At 34.8% G+C, this 21811-nt stretch overlaps 1 protein-coding gene across 2 annotated transcripts in view; it reads left to right on the top strand.

Annotated features, from left to right (window-relative positions):
* Positions 1-21811, top strand: part of galla-1 (cytosolic iron-sulfur assembly component galla-1) — an 86463-nt gene that overhangs the window by 53278 nt on the left and 11374 nt on the right. The window contains exons 5-7 of one of the 2 annotated variants that reach the window (XR_016546927.1): positions 1190-1235; positions 6090-6317; positions 16044-16143. Coding sequence is in view for 1 of the 2 variants with exons in the window: in XM_090373173.1 (XP_090229299.1) it covers positions 1190-1235; positions 16044-16144 (147 nt within the window). In the remaining variant the exon portion in view is untranslated. Of the gene's footprint in view, positions 1-1189; positions 1236-6089; positions 6318-16043; positions 16155-21811 lie in introns of those variants that run through there. The other variant, XM_090373173.1, reaches the window with a different exon arrangement.

The following is a 21811-nucleotide window of genomic DNA, read 5'->3' as shown; positions in this document are numbered from 1 at the left end:
ATATATCAAAATCATAAAAATAAATTATTAAAAACTAATTATATAATGCAACTGATGGTAGTCTTTAGGGACAGAGTCATATGGTTCTGTATAAAAATTTATAAATCATTTTATGATTTGGCATTTTATGCAGTAAAGTATTTATAAAGACTTTCTATTTTAAATTTAAAGTGATCAGCATATTATTGGCCAGATGTGAAAAAATAAAAAATATATTGTTTAAATATAAGATAGCTTATCATACCTTTTTGTACAAAATATCTTCACCCGACGCTCACATCAAATCCATCCAGTTAATATATAATATAAAAGATATAAGATTGTAATGTGATAATATCCATATTAAAAGATTTTTAATTTATATGGTTTTTATAAAACTAAACTTGTATTCCATTCCTGATGTCTATTTACTGCTACCAAGGAAGAGCAAAGTGTAGTCGATGTACATCAATCTACTCCAAACTAAACCCATCAGCAATGATAGACTAGAAACAGAAGACAATTATCAAACTATATTATATAATATATTAAAAATATTTTAGACTAGACTTCTTTAATATAGTTTGACAACTGTCTTCTGTTTCTAGTCTTTCATTGCTGATGGGTTTAGTTTGGGGTAGATTGATGTACATCGACTAGCTTTGCTCTTCCTTGGTAGCATTTGTAAGTAGACATCGGGAATGGAATACAAGATTAGTTTTATAAAAACCGTATAAATTAACAATCTTTAATATGGATATTATTGCATTACAGTCTTTATATTATATATTAACCGGATCAATTTGATGTGAGCATCAGATGACAATATTTCCTACAAAAAGGTATGAGCTATCTTGTATTTAAACAATATTATTTAAAGCAGGAAGATTGAGTTTCATAGCTCTTATATTTTGAAATAAAAAATATATATATATACATGTAACTACATTATATGATTTTCTAATATGTAGGATTAATAGTCAAACTGCTACCACTACGTATGGATGAATAGTCCCTACATAAAGTTTTTTCTCTCTTTCAAATACAGAAGATCAGTTTCTTTTTAAAGTTCTGTTTTGATACCTCCCCCATAATGAGAGTAAATGCTTTCTTGTTTTGGAGAGCTAACACACCTTAATTTTTTTCTCTCCCAATTTTAACTTTTTTCTCCTATTGTAATTTAAATGTCTTATTTTTTTACTTTTTCAAGCTTGATATATTTTTAAAAGAAGGCACCCATTCCACTGAACAAGAAAGTAAGTTTAAATTTCATTTTTTACATATTTTATCTGAATTTTCAAGCTTCTAAAAGGTAGTCCAAAAAGTAATGGTAATTTTACTTTTAAAAAAGCATTAGATTACATTGGAAATGTTTTTTTTTTTTTTTTTTACTTTAAGTATAACCCATATTTTTCTCAGTACATAGTTACAGAACATGGTACAAGCATTTTTATTCTCTGCAAACAAAACTTTACTCATAAAGAAAAATTATATCAAACTTAATCCAATAAGTTACTGCAAAGTTGTCACAAAGAAACTGGATGCAAAGAATGACTTATTGGATGAAACCTGTAATGCTCTGGGAAGCATCCAGATCAGCTTGTGTTTTGTATGTGACCTTGCTGCCTTTGTTCTTCCAGCTGTGACTAAACAGAGTCTGAGTAGAGTATATAGTGTAAGGAATAGCACTGGTAAGGACATGTTATGCTAAACTACTGGGTGTACCCTGTTGCATATAAGGCATATCTAAGAATTTCATCAATTTGTGTACCAGCCCCCAACTTCTCCCTTATCTACATTAGTCATGAATTATTAATTAATAAATAAATAAAATGAATTATTATATCAATATCATTATATTGATTTTGTATAAAGAAATGGTTAAGTTACATCTTGAGTACTGCATGCAGATCTGGAACTCTCATTTTAAGGTTACAGAACTGTTGGAATGGACTATTCTTGTTGCAGAGAAGAGTAACAAGAATAGTCAAAGACACAAAAGAGTATTCTTACCATAAAAGACTTCAGTTCTGCAAATTGAAGTGTTGGAAAGTAGGCACCTAGGAGGAGACCTGGTTGAAGTGCTTAAGGCTTTAAATGGGTTAAGAAACCTAAATACTGATAGCATTCTTATTCTTTCTCATACAACACATAAGGGGACAGAGATTGAAAATGTCTGTCCCCTTATGTGTTGATCCTAATGCTTCATCCTAGCATTAGGCTGGGGAGGCGCAGCCTAATGCTAGGATGAAGCTGACTTAGAACTTTTAGCATCTGCTGTCAAACTGAATGCAATAAAGAAATAGACATTAGAACTTCTGCATCCGCGATGAAACTGACTTATTAGAATTTCAGCATCTCTGATGAAAGTTAGAGCTCTGGAGCGCTGACAACCTCCTGGCCATCTCTCCACCAAAAGGGTATTTTTATTTCTCTCTCTCTCTCTCTCTCTCTCTCTCTCTCTCCCCCCCCCCCTAAGGTCGGAATAGAAAAGACTAACTCCCTCTCCCAAGGAGTCTTTTTTTCCCCAAGTGAATGAAGGGAACTGGAAATTTCAGGAAAATGAACCCTGTTTTCCTTCATTCGGCAAACAGCTACTCTGTCAGCGCAAGAGAAGTGAAATTACATTTGCAGCTCAGAATGAAATTCAGGTATCCAAACATATGACACTTTATGGTGAATTTTTCCGGCATGTGTGTGTGATAATGAAAATTCAATTTTTCTCTTGAAATTTTTTGATTGTATCAAATGCATATTAAGGAAATATCGAAGTATTCAGTAACAATTACAATTTTTCAATCCGTTACTTGTAGCATATTTTTTTTTTCGTTTGCACACCAGGTGAGATGCATGTGAAGTTCCTTGGACATAAGTTTTCGAAGTTTATAAGTTTATAACGCAGCTATCAATAGAAATATTTTCTTGAAATTTCGTAAGAAGATCAAATATAACTGCTGTTGATATATAGTCTTCTAAAAACAACTACAATAAAGTGAACTTTTTTTTTTATGAAATGTGCATTGTAAAGATCAGTGTTTTTTTTCCCCCCCCCGTTTCCACTGTTGTTTCCAATAAATGAATTTCCTTGATTTTTTGTTAGTAGGTACAATACATACTGAAGAAAGGAAATGCGATATTTTTGTTTTTAAAAAACAATTCGTTGCAATTCGTACAACAATTACAAAAAGCAGTAAAAGCAAAATGTTGTAACAGAGCGACAATGCAAAATTGTTCGCAAATAATGATGCTCAGCTTTCAGAAGAAAGTTTTCCAAGACAGTTGCTTACATTTTTATTTTCTCCTTGGATCACCTTGGTAACGCTAATGACGTAAGCTCGAGTGAATTAATAGTTTTTGCTGCAATTTAAAGGTAGGAAATCAAGGAATATACTTCTGTTTATGTATATTGAAAGTTTCAATTTTGTAAATTGAGTAGAAATTATAGAAATTATTAGTTTTTTTCAGGGGGGGGGACAACTTTCAAGTTAGGGGGTTAAAAATCAGAGCTTAGGGGCAGACGAACAGATACTCGTATTCAGGAAAGAAGACCAATATGTCATAACCATAAATTGTGTGCAGTAAGCGAAGGACGTAAGTTGTATTGATCAGTGTCAACAATGGTTAACATAAATACAGGGTGTCTCAAAAATATTGGTACAAATGTTTAGGGGAGGTAGTTAACATCTAAAGGAATGTGAATCACATATGAACTTATAACCCAAAACGTCATGGGAAAGTAGTAGCAGAGGCACAAGAAGCAGAAATGACACAAGACAGTAATTAGTGGCAAACATTTATTTGACATAATATTAACAATGGAGTACGAGATGGATGCATTTCATGATGTTACAACAGATGCTTGAAGGTTCCACCATGAGATGTTATGCATGCGTGACACCGACGCAGCATGGATTGGCGGACACGGTCGAACACACCTGGAGTTTCTTTGACAGTAGCAGCAGTGCAGACGAGTCTCGCCCCGAGATCCATTTCCGTCTCCACAGGCGATTCATACACATAGATCTGAGGGGGGGCCCCCCACAGAGAGAAATCAAGGCTCGATAAATCAGGTGAGCTTGGGGGTCAGGCAAACGGGTCCACCATGGCCAATCCATCGACGCCCAAAATGCCTGTTCAAATGGTCATGAACACACCTTCCATAATGGGCAAGCACCCTGTCATGTTGAAACCAAATGTTGCATTTCACATTTGCTGGAACATTGTCAAGTAACCCTGGTAGAACTTGTTCAAGAAAGATCCGTTATTTAGTGGAGTTCATGCGGGATGGTAACAGGTATGGGCCGACTAAGCAGTCACCGACCATACCTGCCCACACATTTATTGCGAGGGGATGTTGTGCTGCATGGGGGCGCACACCGTGTGGGTTGTCGTGAGACCACACATGAGCATTGTGCTGATTGAATAAGCCTTCCCAAGTGAAATAAGCCTCATCCGTGACCAAAAAATAGGCTGGAAATTCAAGTCTTGAACACTTTCTTGGAGAAACCACTGCGAAAAAGCCACACGTGCAGGATGAACTTGGGGGAGCAGTAATTGAACCCTTTGGAGATGAAAGGGGGTGTAAGGAATCGTCGTGCCAGACACGCTGTACACTGCAACGAGACACTCCTAAGGCAGAGGCACGTGTGCTGGTAGTAGGATTATTCTGGAGAAAGTGTGTTGAATGCCGTCCATGGCATTCAACACACTTTCTTCCATGGCGGGAGTTTGTGTCGAACATGGTCTGCCCGCACTACTCCTGTTACCTCTAAATGACCCATAATCGCACAAATTTTGATGCACACGCGCAAACAAACGGTGGTCCGGTACATATCTGTCTGGGAAGTGTTCTCCATAAATTCGTTGAGTGGCTTGTCCATTGTTCTCTGCTAATCCATACACTAGGTGCACGTCTGCCAGCTCACAGATCATATATTGATGCATGCTCTTCGTGCGGCGACTACTGCTTGAATGAGTAAACCAGAAATTTTCCCTTTCGCAAACTGATGAACAGTGCCGTGTACCGACTTACGATGACATTTCCGGTTATGGGTTCCTATTCCATTCACATTCCTTTAGATGTTACCTACCTCCCCTAAATGTTTGTACCAATATTTTTGAGACACCCTGTATAAACATTAGGACAGTCTGCATTTGTCTCACATCTGTACCAATCACAAGCCGTCAAATTGGCACCCTGTATAAACATTAGGACAATCTGCATTTGTCTCCCATCTGTACCAATCACAAGCCGTCAAATTGGCACCCCACCAAGCTACGCTGCCCTTTAAACCAAATAGGCTTTAGTGACACTATTAAATCTTATCTTATATGATTTCAATTATTATTATTCACCCTTTTGAAGCTGTTTTTGAAACACCTCACTCTTAACAGGGTAAGTTATTATTTTTATGCTCAGTTGCACCAACGAGACTTAAATTTTAAGGTAGACTTAAACAAAAAACTGCACATCAAAATTTTGACTCAACACTCAATAACTCATATGCTGTTTCGATACGATATTGTCAATTTAAGGAACACTTAAAATTTAAGTTACATTGGTGCAACCGGCCATTTTAATCAACTTACATGCGAAGTTTCACATACCTACTTAAAAAATCTAATGTTCATTTTTTTCCCTATAATTTAAATATTTAAAGATCCCTTGGTCAATTTAATTTGATACAACAATGTAGGTATTATTAATATAATTATTGAAATAGTAATTATTTACCCTAGTTTTACTGTAACACTGTATGTGTATCAAAAATAACAATATCTATTTTATTCATTTGAATTTTCGGTAAGCCCTTCCCCCCGGGAGATACTGGGTGATCGTAAAAATTTTACAGTCGTTTCTTTTTTTTTTTTAATGGGGGGGGGGGTTGTTAAATCATTTTTATTTATAGAACAAAAATTTATTTTTTTATTAAAGGGATGTGAAATAAATTTTTGTAGTGGTTTCGTTCTGGGGGGGGGTTACCAAATTTTCAATAAAGTGCTTTATTCTTAGTGTTAAAAATAAAATAATATGGCTGAAACTTTTATGGTAAAACATGCATACTTTTTACAGTTATCGTTCTTTTTTTACTTTACTCCATAAATTTCAGATGTCTGGCCATGTATATGAATACCTTAGTGGTGCAGAAAAACGAAAAAAAGTAAGGGAAACCGCCGAAAAATTAAACAAAATGCAGAAGATAGATAATTTTTTCCAATGACAACCGCAAGCCAATCCACATAATGTACCAGCTGAATTGAGTGAAGATCGCCCTACTTCATTGGATCTGGCAAGAACAAATGACGATCAAGACCATCACGTTATGGAAAATGAAGCAGTAAGTCCAGAAACAAACTCATTTGTTTACGAAGGTTCAAGATTAGATCCCTCAGTTATTTCGCAACACAGACCGTGCAAATTTTTCAGAAAATATTTCTGATGCAGACAAACATATGATATAATAGCTTCAAGTCCATGCCGACCTAAAGGTCCCTTTCTGATTACTGTACAAAATAATAGGTTGAGGTCATTTTCTGAATTTTATTATAGTAAAACAACAAAAGCTGGTCTTAAAGTACAAGTTACATGGCTATGTTATTCTCAAAAATCAGATTTTGTATATTGTGAACCATGTTAGTTATTTGGATATCGTTCTAATGCAGATTTTAAAAAAATCTTGGATAAACGGCATATCTGACTGGAAAAATTTATCTAATAAAATTAAAAGACACAAAGCTTCCTCTGTTCACATTTCCGTTTGTATAACATACGATCTTTGGCACACAAATAAAACAGTTGATGCTGATTTAGTAACCAGTATAACTAAAGAAAAAAATTTCTGGAGACAAGTTTTGAAATGCATTATTCATGTTACATTAGTATTAAGCAGTTGCAGCATGGGATTCAGAGGTCACCGAGAAAATCTGAATGATAAAAATATAAATAGTGGAATTTTTTTTGTCTATAATTGAGCTTCTATCAAACTATGATCCCATATTAAAGGAATTAATTTCAAAACGTAATTACCGGTCAACATATTTGAGTCCAATTATTCAGAATGAAATTATTTGTCTTTTATCTGAGAAAGTCAAAAATGTTATTATTGATGAAATAAAGTCTGCGCAGTTTTTCTCCGTAATCATGGACACTACCTAGGATGTCACATAAACTGATCAGATGAGTCAAATATTTCATTATGTTACTGTGAAAACAGAAAATGATATACCATCAGAAATCATCATAAATGAGCAATTTTTGGGTTTTTATAGTATAAAAGATCAATCAGCTAACAAAATTGAAAGTGACATTATTTACTGTATAGAATCCAAAGGGCTAGATTTACAGAACTGCCGAGGTCGGGGATATGATGGTGCCGCAACAATGAGTGGGGCATATAGCAGTGTGCAATCAAGAATATTACAAAAAGTTCCAAATGCCTACTATGTTCATTGCACGGCACATAACTTAAACTTAGTAATTAATGATGCTGTGAAAAAAGAAGCTGACGTGTCTTTATCTTATGACATAATTGAAAATATTTACACATTTTTTGTGGATAGTATTGTACGATGGGCTCTATTGAAACAGAATGTAGATGCAAATGATAGCGCTATATCAGCAATTACTCTAAAGAAATTGTGTCCAACGCGTTGGTCATCAAGATTTGATTGTTTACTAGCATTGCACTATAGATTTACAGATGTCCTAAAAACATTAGCAAAAATAATATTAGTGTCTAAAAAAAAAAGACGAAATATGCCAGGCAATTGGCTTGCAAAAAAAAATGGAAACGTTAGAATTTGTTTTCTTTTTGGTATTAAATTAAAAAATATTGGAATCAATTAATTTAACTTCAAAGTTACTGCAACAAAAAAATCTAGATCTTGGCCAGGCAATGTGTCATTTAGAGGCATCTTTAAATTCTATGGTTTTGCTAAGAGATAATTATGAAGAAAGTAAAAGTTTTGCGTTTTCTTTAGCAAGATCTTGGGGAATAAATTTAAATTTTAGTAACAAACGCAATAGGAAAGTTAAAAAAATGTTTGAAGATTTAGCTCAAGATGAACGACTTCAAGATTCTGAAAGACAATTTAAAGTTGATATATACTATGCAACAATAGACATTGTGATACAACAATTAAAATCTAGATTTCTTAATACAAAAAATGTAGATAGTTTTAAAATTTTGCAGCCAGAAACACTTATCTTTTAGCGACGAAGCTCTGCAACAAGCGGCTGTAGAATTTCAAAACCGATACAATAAAGATATTTCTGATGACTTTCCACAGCGGCTATTAAATTTAAGATCATCTTTAGGACAAGAAATTTCAAAAATTAATTCAATTCAATTCGAGACTTGTGCAACCTTATTTTAATTAAAAACATGTTGTTATCTGCATTTGTTAAAGACGTTATAACGGCATGTTTTTTATATTCTTGACCTTGCCGGTTACTGTGGCTGGTGCTGAAAGGAGTTTTTCAAAATTAAAACACATATAAGGAACACAATAGGCTAAGATCGACTTAGCGATTTGTCCGTCTTAAGCATAGAAAACAGTGTAGCGAATTCTGTCAATTTCAATGAAATTATGGATATTTTTTTCGACTAAAAAGGCTAGGAGACAAAATTTTCATTAAAGTTTAGAATATTTGTTATAAAACTTTTTTGTGTATATAGACTAGATTTGACATATACAGTTGGTTACTTATTACAATGATTTGTTTTTAAAATTATTCCAAAACTATTATATATGTGTGTGTGTGTGTATTTTTTTCCTGCGGTGCTTATTTACATTTCTGTATTTTGAAAATGAAATGCACAGGGCATAATCCTTATGGGTTTTGATAATTAACTATATAGTATCAGTATTTATTTTCAGTGGTACCACTACCCATTGGTGGTGGTACCACTGAAAATAAATAACAGTAGTCTTCTCTACTAGAGAAGCATTATTTATTTGAAGTAATGCAATAGCAGCTATCTCGTTGTGAAGGCAACCACAATATGAGATACAATTAAAACGAATGCCCTCTACGCTACATACGTAGCTCAAGTTTATGGGTTAACTATGGTGTATTTACACTGATACTATATAGTTAATTACGTTTCTGTATATTTTGGTTTTTTTTGTCATTTATATCTGCATGTAATACATGTCATGTATATATTTATTATTGTGACTGAGGTTTTATGTTCATGCATATTTTAATTCAAATCTTATTATTTATAGATATTATTCATTTACTTAAGGCTTGAATTTTTGTTAATGTGAATAAAGATTGCTTACTACCTAGTTAGCTTTATTTACTTCGTAGATATACAGTAAATTTTTTTCACCGATCATTTTGTATGTATTTCTGTTGATCTTAATCTGTAATTAGCTATTGGGTTTTGTTTTACAATAATAAAAAATAGAGTTTGATATAAATTTGATATTTATTTTTTAATACATCATTTATACAGTACCTTCAAAAATGTATTCGTTATATTTATTACAGTGTCTACAGAGGCAGAGGAGGAATTATGATGGTTTCAATTTTTTTTTAATCTTCTTGTGTTTATATTTTTTACTCCTGTTTTTTCAATTTTCATTAATTAAGTAGGGGCCCGAAAAAGGGTAGCTATGCCACTATCTAGGATATTAACTTTCTCTCACCTTTCACAAATCTACTATACTTCTTTTTCTACTTTCCTCACCTTTCTAGTTACTGGCACTTCGTGTAACTTACACATCCATTTATGCATACTTAATTCAATATATTAATACAACTTATATATACTCTTGCATCCTTTAATGCTGCTTTGCACTTTTAGGTGCATCTGTCATACCTGATTTATTAATCTTGCATTCACTAAAACCATTTCATCAACTGTATACCTCTTTTCATATGTAACTCTTTAAACATTATCTTTAAGGGGTTACATTAAATACCCATTTATACATATATATATATATTTGGTAAAGCATTCTGGATTAGATTCTGTGAAACAAACAAAATGTGGTTCTACTGCTCACTATCGTATCTAGGTATCATCGTAAGGAGGGCATGATGACCAGATTTTTGAGCGTTGTTTTTTTTTTAGATAGACCCAGGAACACTTATATGCATGGTTAGGGGGCATATGCCCTCCCCGAATATGCCCCTGCTATTGCTTACCTACACTTGTTTATAAGCAACTGTTTTTTGAACTGATGCCAGTCAGGTTATTCATTAGGATGTATTGTGAAAGTAGACAAAACAAAGCCAGTGGGTCAAGCTTAAAATTTGGTGGTAATTTCTATGAAGATGATTTTCTGATGGCAGTGAACATAAATATTTCAATTTTCATCTCAACTGTCACTGAAACTGTCCATATGTGTATTACAGCTGTGAATCATGCAAGTAAACCCTGTGATAAAGATAAAGCCAAAATGCTATGAAAGTGAAAACATTTAAATACAGTGTCTCAAAAAAAATTATACACACTTTTACAGCCCACAGATAAATAAATATTTTTCTTTTTTTTAGCTGTAACCAATTAAAAAATTATGGCTGAAACGACACTAAGATTTGAAGGAAAAAAAAATTCATCCTAAAGTGCTACTGGAATTGCGAGAATGTAGTGGAAGTGCAAAGATGTTTCAGAAGGGAGTTTGAAAGCGATCCACCAATGCAGCTCACCATTGCTCGCATTAAAGATAAGTTTGAAGCAGAAGGAACTGTTCAAGTCGTCCACAAGCATCGTTCCGGAAGACCGTGGACATCCACAAGCCCAAAAAGAGAAGAAACAGTAATGGAAACATATCAATGTTTTCCAAGGAAATCTGTTCAGCAAGCGGCTCATGAGATAGGCATTTCAAAAGATAGCGTTCATTGCATTTTGAAGCGCAGGCAAAGAAAATGAATGGCTACCAGTTTGAACACTTGCAATAGCTCAAAATAATTCCACATCTGTCCTCTTTAATTTGAATTATAAATCTTGGATGTATCTGAATTGAAACTGTAAAAATAAATATTCAAAGTGTGTATACATTTTTTTTTTGAGCTATTGCAAGTGTTCCAACTGGTAGCCATTCATGTGAGGTATATTAAAAATCTTAATTGCAAACAAAGTATTTATTATAGTGTTGAATTATTCTTTATTAATGTGTGTAGGCAATGTTATGTGTTTTACTATTTGGGGCCATGATGAAAAGCTTTTCTCATAAACGTTATATAGCAATCTAGATATACAGTTTGAGAGAGACTTTCAAGGTTGTGGCCAACAGCTGAATGTTTTTGCTTGTATCTTGTTGGTGCATATGACAAAACTTTAAACTGGGAACTGCAGCAGCTTAAATTGAAATAACATTCAGAGGAAATAGCTGAAACTTGTAAAATAAATACACACTGACTTGCCACATGTTCTGTCACGATGGTAGCTTCAGTGGCATTAAGCCTCTTGACAGCCAATTGCGATCTATTGCAGAGTGTTGACAGGGTCTGGATTCTTATAAAACATGATGGGAGCACCCATCTTGAGATTCAGTTTATTAGGAGACATAGCTAGTAGCTCCAGAGAGTTAAAACGTTTTGTCTGTGGCTACCATTTCATTGATATTTGGTACAGCATTAACAGACTTTCATTTTGCACAGTGCCAGACAAATGAGGAAGGTACTGATTTCATCATATTTGGTTCCAAGGTGGATCTGTCAAAGCCACTTGTAGTAATGGTAGCTTTATGTACCATTTGGAAATACTGCTTCTTTCAGTTCATGAACTGTTTCACCTATTTTCTCCAGTGGTTTTCTTTAAAATAGTTCCATCTTGATTATCAGATGCAGTACCTCCATTTCCCAGTTTGAGCAGGTATTCAGCAAACTCCCCAGTAAATGCATCACCTGTTAGATTCATTTGCGCACTTGTTGGTAGGCCAAGTTACTTAATGTTCTTCCAAATACAGTGGATTCTGCTTAATAGAATCACATCAGGAAATTAAAAAATGTTTTTCATTATTAGGGTTCATTTTGTAAGAATAAAGTTTGAAAAAACTTTTTGATTTTTTATTCATAGTAGGCATGTATTATAAAGTTTACAAATCACATACAGTAAATTAGTGGAAATATATTTAATACAAGTACAAATACCACAAGTTTAGACAAATACACCAACTGTTTAAATAAACTGATTTAATGATAAAATAATACTGGATAGTATACTGAAATGATACAATAAAAACTGCAAAATAATAATTTACAAAAACTGATTTACTTTACAACAAATAAAATTGAATTGATGAATTTAAAATGCATTAAAAATTATAAATTCAAAAGCAATAAAACACCATTGAAGCTTTCGGGGGCATCCGCCTCCTTTCTCAACAATAATGAAGTTCAAGCGACACAACCTTAAATATCAGGCTCACGGCACACGTTCAACACTCCCTTCACATGTGCTAGAAATGGTCTGGGAGCGTGGCAAATTAAAACGTTTGTCTCTGGCAAGGACCACAGCCTCCAAAAGGGGGCGGAGCCGAACTCCCCATCTCTATTCATACTATTATTACCAGATGACCCAATCCACAAATTCTCCAGCCACTTGCGGTCCCAGAATCTATGTGCCCAGTCATTTGGGGACTGCAAGTGGCTGGAGAGTTTGTGGATTGGGTCATCTGGTAACAATAGTATGAATAGAGATAGGGGACTTCTGCTCCACCCCCTTTTGGAGGCTGTGGTCCTTGCCAGAGACAAACGTTTTAATTTGCCACGCTCCCAGACCATTTCCGATTCCAGCACACATGAAGGGAGTGTTGAACATGTGCCTGGTCAGACACGTGTGCCGTGAGCCTGATATTTAAGGTTGTGTCGCTTGAACTTCATTATTGTTGAGAAAGGAGGCGGATGTCCCCGAAAGCTTCAATGGTGTTTTATCGCTTTTAAATTTATAATTTTTAATGCATTTTAAATTCATCAATTCAATTTTATTTGTTGTAGAGTAAATCAGTTTTTGTAAATTATTATTTTACAGTTTTTAATGTATCATTTCAGTATACTATCCAGTATTATTTTATCATTAAATCAGTTTATTTAAACGGTTGGTGTATTTGTCTAAACTTGTGGTATGTATAACCCCAACCTTAGAGGCCTTTTTGCAGATACAAGTACAAATAACAAATTAATAAACATTATTAAAAAAATATGCACAGTATTTTGTACATAATGTGAAAAATCCTAATATAGAATAATGTAAAGAAAAAAAATTCATTAATTAATTAAAAATTATGGCTTTAACGACAACACTAAGATTTGAAGAAAAGAAATTCATCCTAAAGTGCTACTGGAATTGCGAGAACGTAGTGGAATGAATTATGTTTTATTTAAGATGAGAAATTATATCATTTTCTATCTTAATACGAATGGCTGAATTCTTTTGGAAGCCTACCTCTTAACTCTAGATTTCTTCTTTAAATAGTAGTAGTAGAGGCATGTAATGCAAGAAAGCAAGTGTTTGAGCTTATGTAGCATTAACCAACAAAAAAAAAAAAAAAAAAAAATCCCACATTCATTCCCTCTAAATGTTTGTCCAATTCCTCCTTGCATTTATTTAAGCTATCATCTTTCACAATGACAGATGGAAGTTTGTTCCAGCAATCAACTACTTGCTGGCTAAAAGCAAATTTCTGCACATCTATTCTACAACTGTCTTTCCTCAAGGCCTTATACACTTCAATCAGATCACCTCACAGGTGCCAAGTATCCAGACACTGCAAGTTGCAGAACTTAAGCCTTTCTTGGTAAGAAGATCCCTTCATTCCCATCACCAATCTTGCTGCCCTTCTCTGTACTCGCTTAAGCAACTCTACATCGTTCCTAAAATGAGGCCTCCAGGCCTGTATGTAGTATTCAAGGCGTGGCCTGACCACTGCCTTATACAAAGGGATAATCACCACCTTTTCCTTACTAGCAAAATTCCTGTATATCATTGACAATCCCCCACGACCCGCTCTGGCAGCCTGTCTACACTGCTCAGAAAACTTCATATCTGATTACTCACATCAAGTTTGCTTCTTATACAGTAATACCCCGAAGTTACGCGATAGGTGGGTCCGACGAAAATCGCGTAAGTCGAATTCGCGTAAGTCGGGGTACAACTTTGCATATAAATACATATAAATTTTGCTTAATTGGGACCAAGGACTAACAAAAACACTAGTTTAGAAGAAAAATATTAATAAAATTGCAGTTCTTTATACATATTAATACAAAATATGTATTAAAAAAAACAAATGACTTACGTAAAAAAGTTATTTCGATGTCGATGGCTTCATAAAATCTAACAAATTCGTCTGACGACACAGCGCGTTCTTTTTTTCACGCAGAATTTCTTCGTAGCAAGCTAATAATTTTTTTATTCCTTGCTTTGTAGCTATAACGCGTCCTTCGTTGGAGTCTATGTTTTCTAAAATTTTTAAGCCCTTTACAATTGAGCCCTTTTCAATTTTCAACCTGTCAAGTTTGCAATTGTCATGTGCTTTTCGCCTTTGCTTCATTTAGGCCTGTAGCATGTGCAATATCACATGGTCTTTCATTTCGCTCAAAGCGTTTCACAATTTCATATTTTTTCTCTATTGACAGAAGTGGACTGGCCATAAGCCTTACCGGGGAAACCCCGGTGGGCCAGTGTGATTTTGGCCATAAACCATAGTATGACGCCACTATAAATTTTCCCGGGTAAGAATTTTTGACCCAGTCCGCCTCTGTTTATCGATAATTGCTTTTCTTTTTCTCTCTGAATCTGCAGTGTCTTCACCAGGACGCTTCCTTTTCACACCTTTTAATTAAGTATTTTACTCATTTTTAGGGAATAAAGCACAATTACAAAACGAGGAGGCACGCTTGATATGCATAAACAAAGCTGCGCGCATGTAGCAACTGAATAAACAACACCATAAAGGCAGAGATACACTATTAACACCTCACATTTCTAGGGGTTACTACCATAAAACAATAAAAATCCAGTTGCGTTTCTGCTAGTGAAATCTGTTATAAACTGGTAGTAAACTCGATCTAATTGCATTTGCGATTATACCGATAGCTGGAATTGTGTTGGTTTTTACGTTATTATGGTGAAATGTGTTTCCCCTTCACTGATATAAAAAACATAAAAGCAGCAAAGTTGAATTTTGTTCATCTTTCGCTCTCATTCTCCGCCGTCGCACCGTATATCGATAACATATGAAAAACGACCTTGAAGATAGTGGGCGGCAGCGTTGCCAAACGAAAAAAATCAAGAACCGCGTAACTCCGAGTTCGCGTAAGTCGGGGTAGCGTAAGTCGGGGTATTACTGTACACTACCTTTTTTAACAGGCATAATTGACCTTAACATTTAATTCAAATACTCACCCAAATTTAAAACTTTATTTTGTTTACCCTATGGCCCCTTGCTTCACTTAAAACATTGACATTAATAAATATCACAAATTTTCAAGTTCAATTTTTCAAGTTTCGAAGTACAAGCTTCTACCTCATTTACAGACATGAAATATAATGTTTCATGTACTGAGAGAGGGAGGTAATGTCTACTGTACTTTGCATAATTAAATCAATTCATTTATAAAACTGTCATTAATTAATATCACAAATTAATATCAGCAAATTAATTTAAAGCTTTCTTTTACTTAGCTTAAATGCTCAAGTTTGATTTTGATTGATTTGGTAGTTGTTGGCGCATCGGCTTCTGTGGCCATATTGCACCTCCCAAGGTTTTTGCAGTACTTTGATCCAAGCCCGAGGCGGGAATCGAACCCGCGACCTTTGGGTTGCCGGGCAGGTACTTTACCCACTCGGCTAGCCCGGTCGGCAATGCTCAAGTAACTCTTTCTTTTATAACATGGTGACAATTAATAATATTGCAAGTGATAGAAATGGGAAATTTTTATAACTCATAAGTTATAGAAATAATTTAATGTGTAAAAAATAAATAACACCAGTGTGCACACCCCTGGATTTCTCTTTATACACAGTTATGATGTTGAAACACATTCATGTTCTTTTATTGTTGAGGCTTAAAAGTATTTTCACTTTTTTTTTTCTTTTTTTTAGTAAACAAGCAAATTAATGATAAAGAAAGAATTGCAGCTGCTATGGAAAATCCAAACTTACAAGAAATGGTTGAAAAGTGTATTTCACAAGAAGACACCTGATAAAAATCATGTAAGAAATATGGAAATAAATTAGTATTTAGTGTTAGAATAGCTGAATTGTGCAAGGAAGTGGACATTTTCTGCATCTGCCAAAAAATGGGGTTATTTATTATTCTTCCTCATCAAAAAATGATAATCAGTTCTGCTTTGAACTTTAGTAAACTCTCATTCACTACTTTGGAAAGTAACTTATTCCAATGAACTATTTCCATGTGAAGGTATAAACTTACTCAAATCTTTCTTTCTGCTTCTGATATAAAATCTTAGGGAGTAACAAAAGGTAAAATTTGCCTCCATTTCCTAAATTCATACCCCTTGATTCTTGACTTATCTACAAGTAAAAACATAACTCCCTCAATTGGGGCCTTGCATTGTACACTTGAATTAGCTTCCCCCCAAGTTCAAGTCTAACAAGTCTAAAGTTCAAGTCTAATGTCAACAAATATCTTCTTTCATCTTCTCAACTTCCAACTCATGCACGGTACTAAGTACTATCGGTTCTAATACCTCTTGTGTTTGTGGTTTCTTAAAAAAAAAATGTATAGTTACTAAGTTTTGAAATGTGCGCCTACGAAGGCATTCTTAATATGGACATTGATTGGCACCTCTCTCCAGTCTAGTTGCTCCTCTTTGAACCCTCTCTAGAAACTGTCGCTTTTCAGATTTGGTCTGCAGACCTGAATGCAATGTTTCAAATGCAGTCTCATCATCATCCTATACAAAGGGACAGCAACATTCTTCTCCTTATTGCAAATATCCTATAAATAAAAGACAAGACACTATGCTTTTTTAGCCACCTATAGACCCCTACATGATAAATCATATCTGATAGTGTCTTAACCTCTAAGTCATTTTTGTCCTGAACCATTTTCAGCTCCTCTAGTATATAAGTAACACCTAGATTTCTGTTTCCCAGGTGTACAAACCTTACATTTAGAAACAGTAAACTGTAGTTGCTGTTTTTCAGACAATATCAATCCAGTTCTTTCCACAAACAATCCATTTGCTTTGAAACAACATGGCATTGTTCTGATTCACCCTGCCTTCAGACCATCAGCAATATTTGACAACTTCCCCTGCACTTGCTCATCAGCATCATTAAGGAAGATTAGAAAGAAGTTAGATAATGTACACAATGCACCATTATATTTCAGGCATGTTTGGTTTTTTTCTTAAATTAAACTCCCCCCCCCCCATTTTTCAGTGATTAAAGAAGTGAAAAGTAAATAAAGTTATCAATTAATTACTCAGATTATAACTTTATAGAACAATTAATAAAACTCTGTAGTTTTATGTTCTCGAAACTTAGCCAGTTGATTACAACTGTATATTATTTATTGCTCTTAGTATTATCAATGACCACATGGTGCAAGGACCATGTGGTCATTGATAATACTAATTGACCATATGGCTTATGCTGCACCAGCCAAAAAAAAATAAAATAATAATAAGAAGAAAACTTAAAAAACATAAATAATTAATAAGAGAAAAGAAAATAGACAACCTATGCATTTCCCTCCTCCCGTAGGTAATTATACAGCTGACCTTTGAATTTCCCCAAACTATCAGCCTCTACCACCCATAGGTAATTTATCCAGTAATTTATAACTTGCTGGCTAAAATAAAACTGCAATCCAATCTAAACATCTTTCCTCTTAACTTGAAATTATCGCCCCTAGTTCTAGAATCATTTATAACTGAAAATTTCGTCCTCATTAATTTTACTTATGCCTCTCAGAGCCTTAAACACTTCAATCAAGTTTCCCTAAGGTGCCTAGTTACCAAGCTCTGCAACCCACATATTCGAAGTTTTTCCTCATATGGATGCCCTTTTGCTGATCTCACCAGGTGAGTTACCTGTCTTTCAACCCTTTCAAGAAGCACCTAAAGAAGTCTTTCTTTAGGTGCGGTCTCCATACTTGAACACAGTATTACAAGTGTGGTCTAACAATAGCCTTATATAATGGACTTATGATGTCTTATCTCTACTAGAAGTTGTTCAATAAATTATCGATAGGACACCATGGGCCTTCCTTGCAATCTGTACACTGCTCGGAGAACTTCATATCTGACTGTATCATAACACCCAAGTTCCTTTCCTCCACTACTGGCTTAAGTTCAACTCTGCCACATGTATAAGTTATTTTGGCTCCAGGTGTTAATACCTTACACTTTGCTGGATTAAAGCATAGCTGCCATTTTGCTGACCATCCTTGAAGTCTATCTAGGTCATTGTGAAGAAACTCTGCTTGGTGGTGATCATTAACTACTCTACCAGTTTTTACACTATCTGCAAATTTAGACATCACGCCTTCTATCCCTTCATCGACATCATTTATGAAAACCAAAAACAACAGTGGTCCTAATACCGATCATTGGGGAAATCCCACTTCTTACATCAACCCAATCTGAGGAATAAGCATTTATCACAACTCTCTGCCTTCTGCCCTGAAGCCATCCATATAAGGATTTTCTCTGTGATTTCAACCTGTTCTAGCTTATAAAGTAACTGCTCATGTGGGACTGAGTCAAATGCTTTGCTGAAATCCAAATAAACAATGTCAAAATTATTCCTTAAATCCAGCTCTTTATTGACCCTGTCAAAATAGCTAACCAGATTAGTTAAACATGATTTTCCCTTTACAAAACCATGCTGAGTATCCTTCAGAATTCCATTTCTGTCTAAATGATCCTAAATTCCACCCTTGATCATTGTCTCCATGATTTTCCCTACTACTGAAGTTATACTGACCAGCCGGTAATTTCCCACTTCACTCTTAGAACCACCCTTATGTATTGGAGATACATTGGCACTTTTCCAATCCAACAGAATCACTCCTGAATCCAATGATGCTCTCATAATTAGCCTCAATGGTTCAATGCACTCACTTGCTGCCTCTCTTAAGATTATAATGTATATGCCATCAACCCCAGGAGCCTTACTGGCCTGTAGGCTTGAAAGTTTTCCCATTAAATAAATGTGAAATTTCAACATTAATTACATTCTTTTCAACTTCATTCCCATAATTTATCATTGAAACAAAGCGTTTTTCTACTGTAAATATCGATGCGAAGTAACTGTTGAGTTCATCTGCAATTTCAGCTGGGGTATCTAATACTATCCCACGTTCATTACACAAGAGTCTGATCTGGTTTGTCCTTCTCTTCTTTGCATTTATATATGTGAAGAATTCCTTATCCCCATTCTTTGCTAGCGATTTCTCATACTCTGCCTTTGCCAGCCTAACCTTTTTTGTAGCACTATTACAGATCAATTTATAGCTGTTATAGGCTTCAGTGGTAGCTTTTTCCTGTGGTAGTTTTTTTTTTTTTTTTTTTAATTTCTTTTGTTTCTATACACCACATTCACAAGTCTTATATAACAATACATGCAAAGCTAACAATACTGCATTTAACCTATGAATTTCTTTCTTCCATACAAATTGTATGGGAAAAAAAATAATATTAATTGACAGATTTCTATTTGTCCAATTTTAATTAAATTTAGAATGTCTTGACAAATAGTTTTAAAAGTCCCAAATGTAGAATTTAGTGAAAATCTTTCCACTGGGTGTCTGTCTGTTACATGCGAACAGACGGGCAGACAGACATGGTGAATATAATAGGTATACTTAATTTTTGCAACTACATGCTTATATGCCTAAAAAGAGGAGCCCCAGAACTGATCCCTGAGGAACTCTGCTAGCTACACTTGTCCATCCTAAAGAGTGCCCATTTATGCTACCCTCTGTTTCCTATTTATTAGCTATTCCTTGGTCCAACAAAGAAATTTAAAAGTAATCCTAATTTGCTCCAATTTCATCTTTTATGAAATCATTCAAAAAGTTTTACTGAAGCCAAAATAAGTAATAGAAAAGTAGTTTTTTGCATCTAACTATTGTGACAACAGGAATTTTGTGAGCTGGGATAAGAAGGTGATTATCCCCTTGTATAAGGCAATGGTCAGGCCACACCTTGAGTACAGGTCTGGAAGCCTCATTTTAGGAAGGATGTAGAGTTGCTAGAATGAGTACAGAGAAGAGCAACAAGGCTGGTGAAGGAAGAAAGGCTTAAGTTCTGCAAATTGCAGCTTCTGGAGACTAGACACCTGCAAGGCGATCTGATTGAGGCCTTGAATGGATTGAGCAGGCTCAATTCTGATGGGATCCTTACTCTTGCTCAGATTATGAACCTGAGGGAGCATAAATTCAGATTGAGGAAGGACTGTTGTAGAATTGATGTTCAGAAATTTGCCTTTAGCCAATGGATAGTTGATTGCTGGAACAAACTTCCATTTGTTGTTGTGACAGGGTTTTTGTGACTGGGAAGGGTTTTTTTTTTTGGCTGATGCTGTATGAGCTTGCTTTCTTGCATCATGTGCCTCTACTAATGCTAATAACATCATGATAATTAACCAGATTAGTTAGACAACTTTCCCCTTCACAACCCCATGCTGTTATCCATTAAGAATACCATTCCCATCAAGAGGGGTCCTGTATTTAACCACAAACTTTAATTCTATCTGCTACTCAAGTTAAACTCAGTCTGCAGTTGCTCATAACATTTTTTGCAGCTCTTTTGAGATATTAGTGCCCCACTCCAGGAAGTCATTTCAAGCAAAAGTGATGGTAATTATAAGAGAGTGAAAATGAGGTTGCACTTCTCCTCTGCTTATTGTTTGAAGACTAGGAGGCATCATCAGCTACAAGAGGAGGCTCCACTAAGTCCTCAGTATCAGATAGGACTTTGCTGCTCAACAATATAGTGTATTCTCCCCTGGTGTCTTTCTCATCAAAGATGGCTAGACTAAGTTGAATGAAGCAGAAAACCCCTGACAGTTTCTTGTCTGTAAGGTGTTTTTTGCTTTCAGCTTGGTCTGTTAACATGCACACAAGGTGGAAGAGAAATTTCTGCAACTAAAAGGGAACAAAGAACCTGGGGCTAGTGGAGTGTATCCGATTATATTAAAAGTAGCAGCAATAAAAGAAGTAATCAAACCTTTAACTATAATAATGAGGGCATCCTTGGAGCTAGGAGAATTCCCTGCAGATTGGTGAAGTGAAAATGTCTCTCCTATTTACAAAAGTGGTTCAAGGAGATAAGTGAGTAATTACAGACTTAAGTTTGATTTCTGTGCCTGTGAAAATAACAGTCAATAGTTAAAGAAATAAGTAAGATCATTGCAATAGGAATGAAGCTATATGGAAATCACAGCACAGATTTGATAAGGAAAGAGCATGTCTGAAAAATCTGATAAGCTAATATGATGTTATCACAAAGGAACTAAATACAAAGAATAATTTTACATCATATGCACAGATTTCACTAAAGCTTTTGATACTGTTCCATATAAACAATTGTTGTATAAATGAGAGGAGTGTGCCATTAAGAGGAAGTTACTATTATAGATAAAGGAAGGTGGAATAGTAGGAAACAGAGTACTTATAAAAGCTACTCTGTTTCCTAATATTCCACCATCCTTTATCTATAGCACTAAACACAGGATAGTTGATATGAAAAAAGATCTAGGGGTAACTGTATAGCCTGGCAGGGTTCTCTGAGCAGTGAAAACAGACTGTTAGGACATCTTGTTTATTATCTTTTTTTAATGATATATGGGAACTTTGCCAGCAGGATCAAAGAGGTATTTATCTGGTGGTATACATA

The sequence above is a fragment of the Mastigoproctus giganteus genome, chromosome 5, assembly GCF_048544385.1.
Source record: "Mastigoproctus giganteus isolate SK-2022 chromosome 5, ASM4854438v1, whole genome shotgun sequence".
NCBI classification, from domain to species: Eukaryota; Metazoa; Arthropoda; class Arachnida; order Uropygi; family Thelyphonidae; genus Mastigoproctus; species Mastigoproctus giganteus.
Note: the sequence above shows the minus strand (reverse complement) of the source record. Positions and strands in the feature narration are given on the sequence as shown.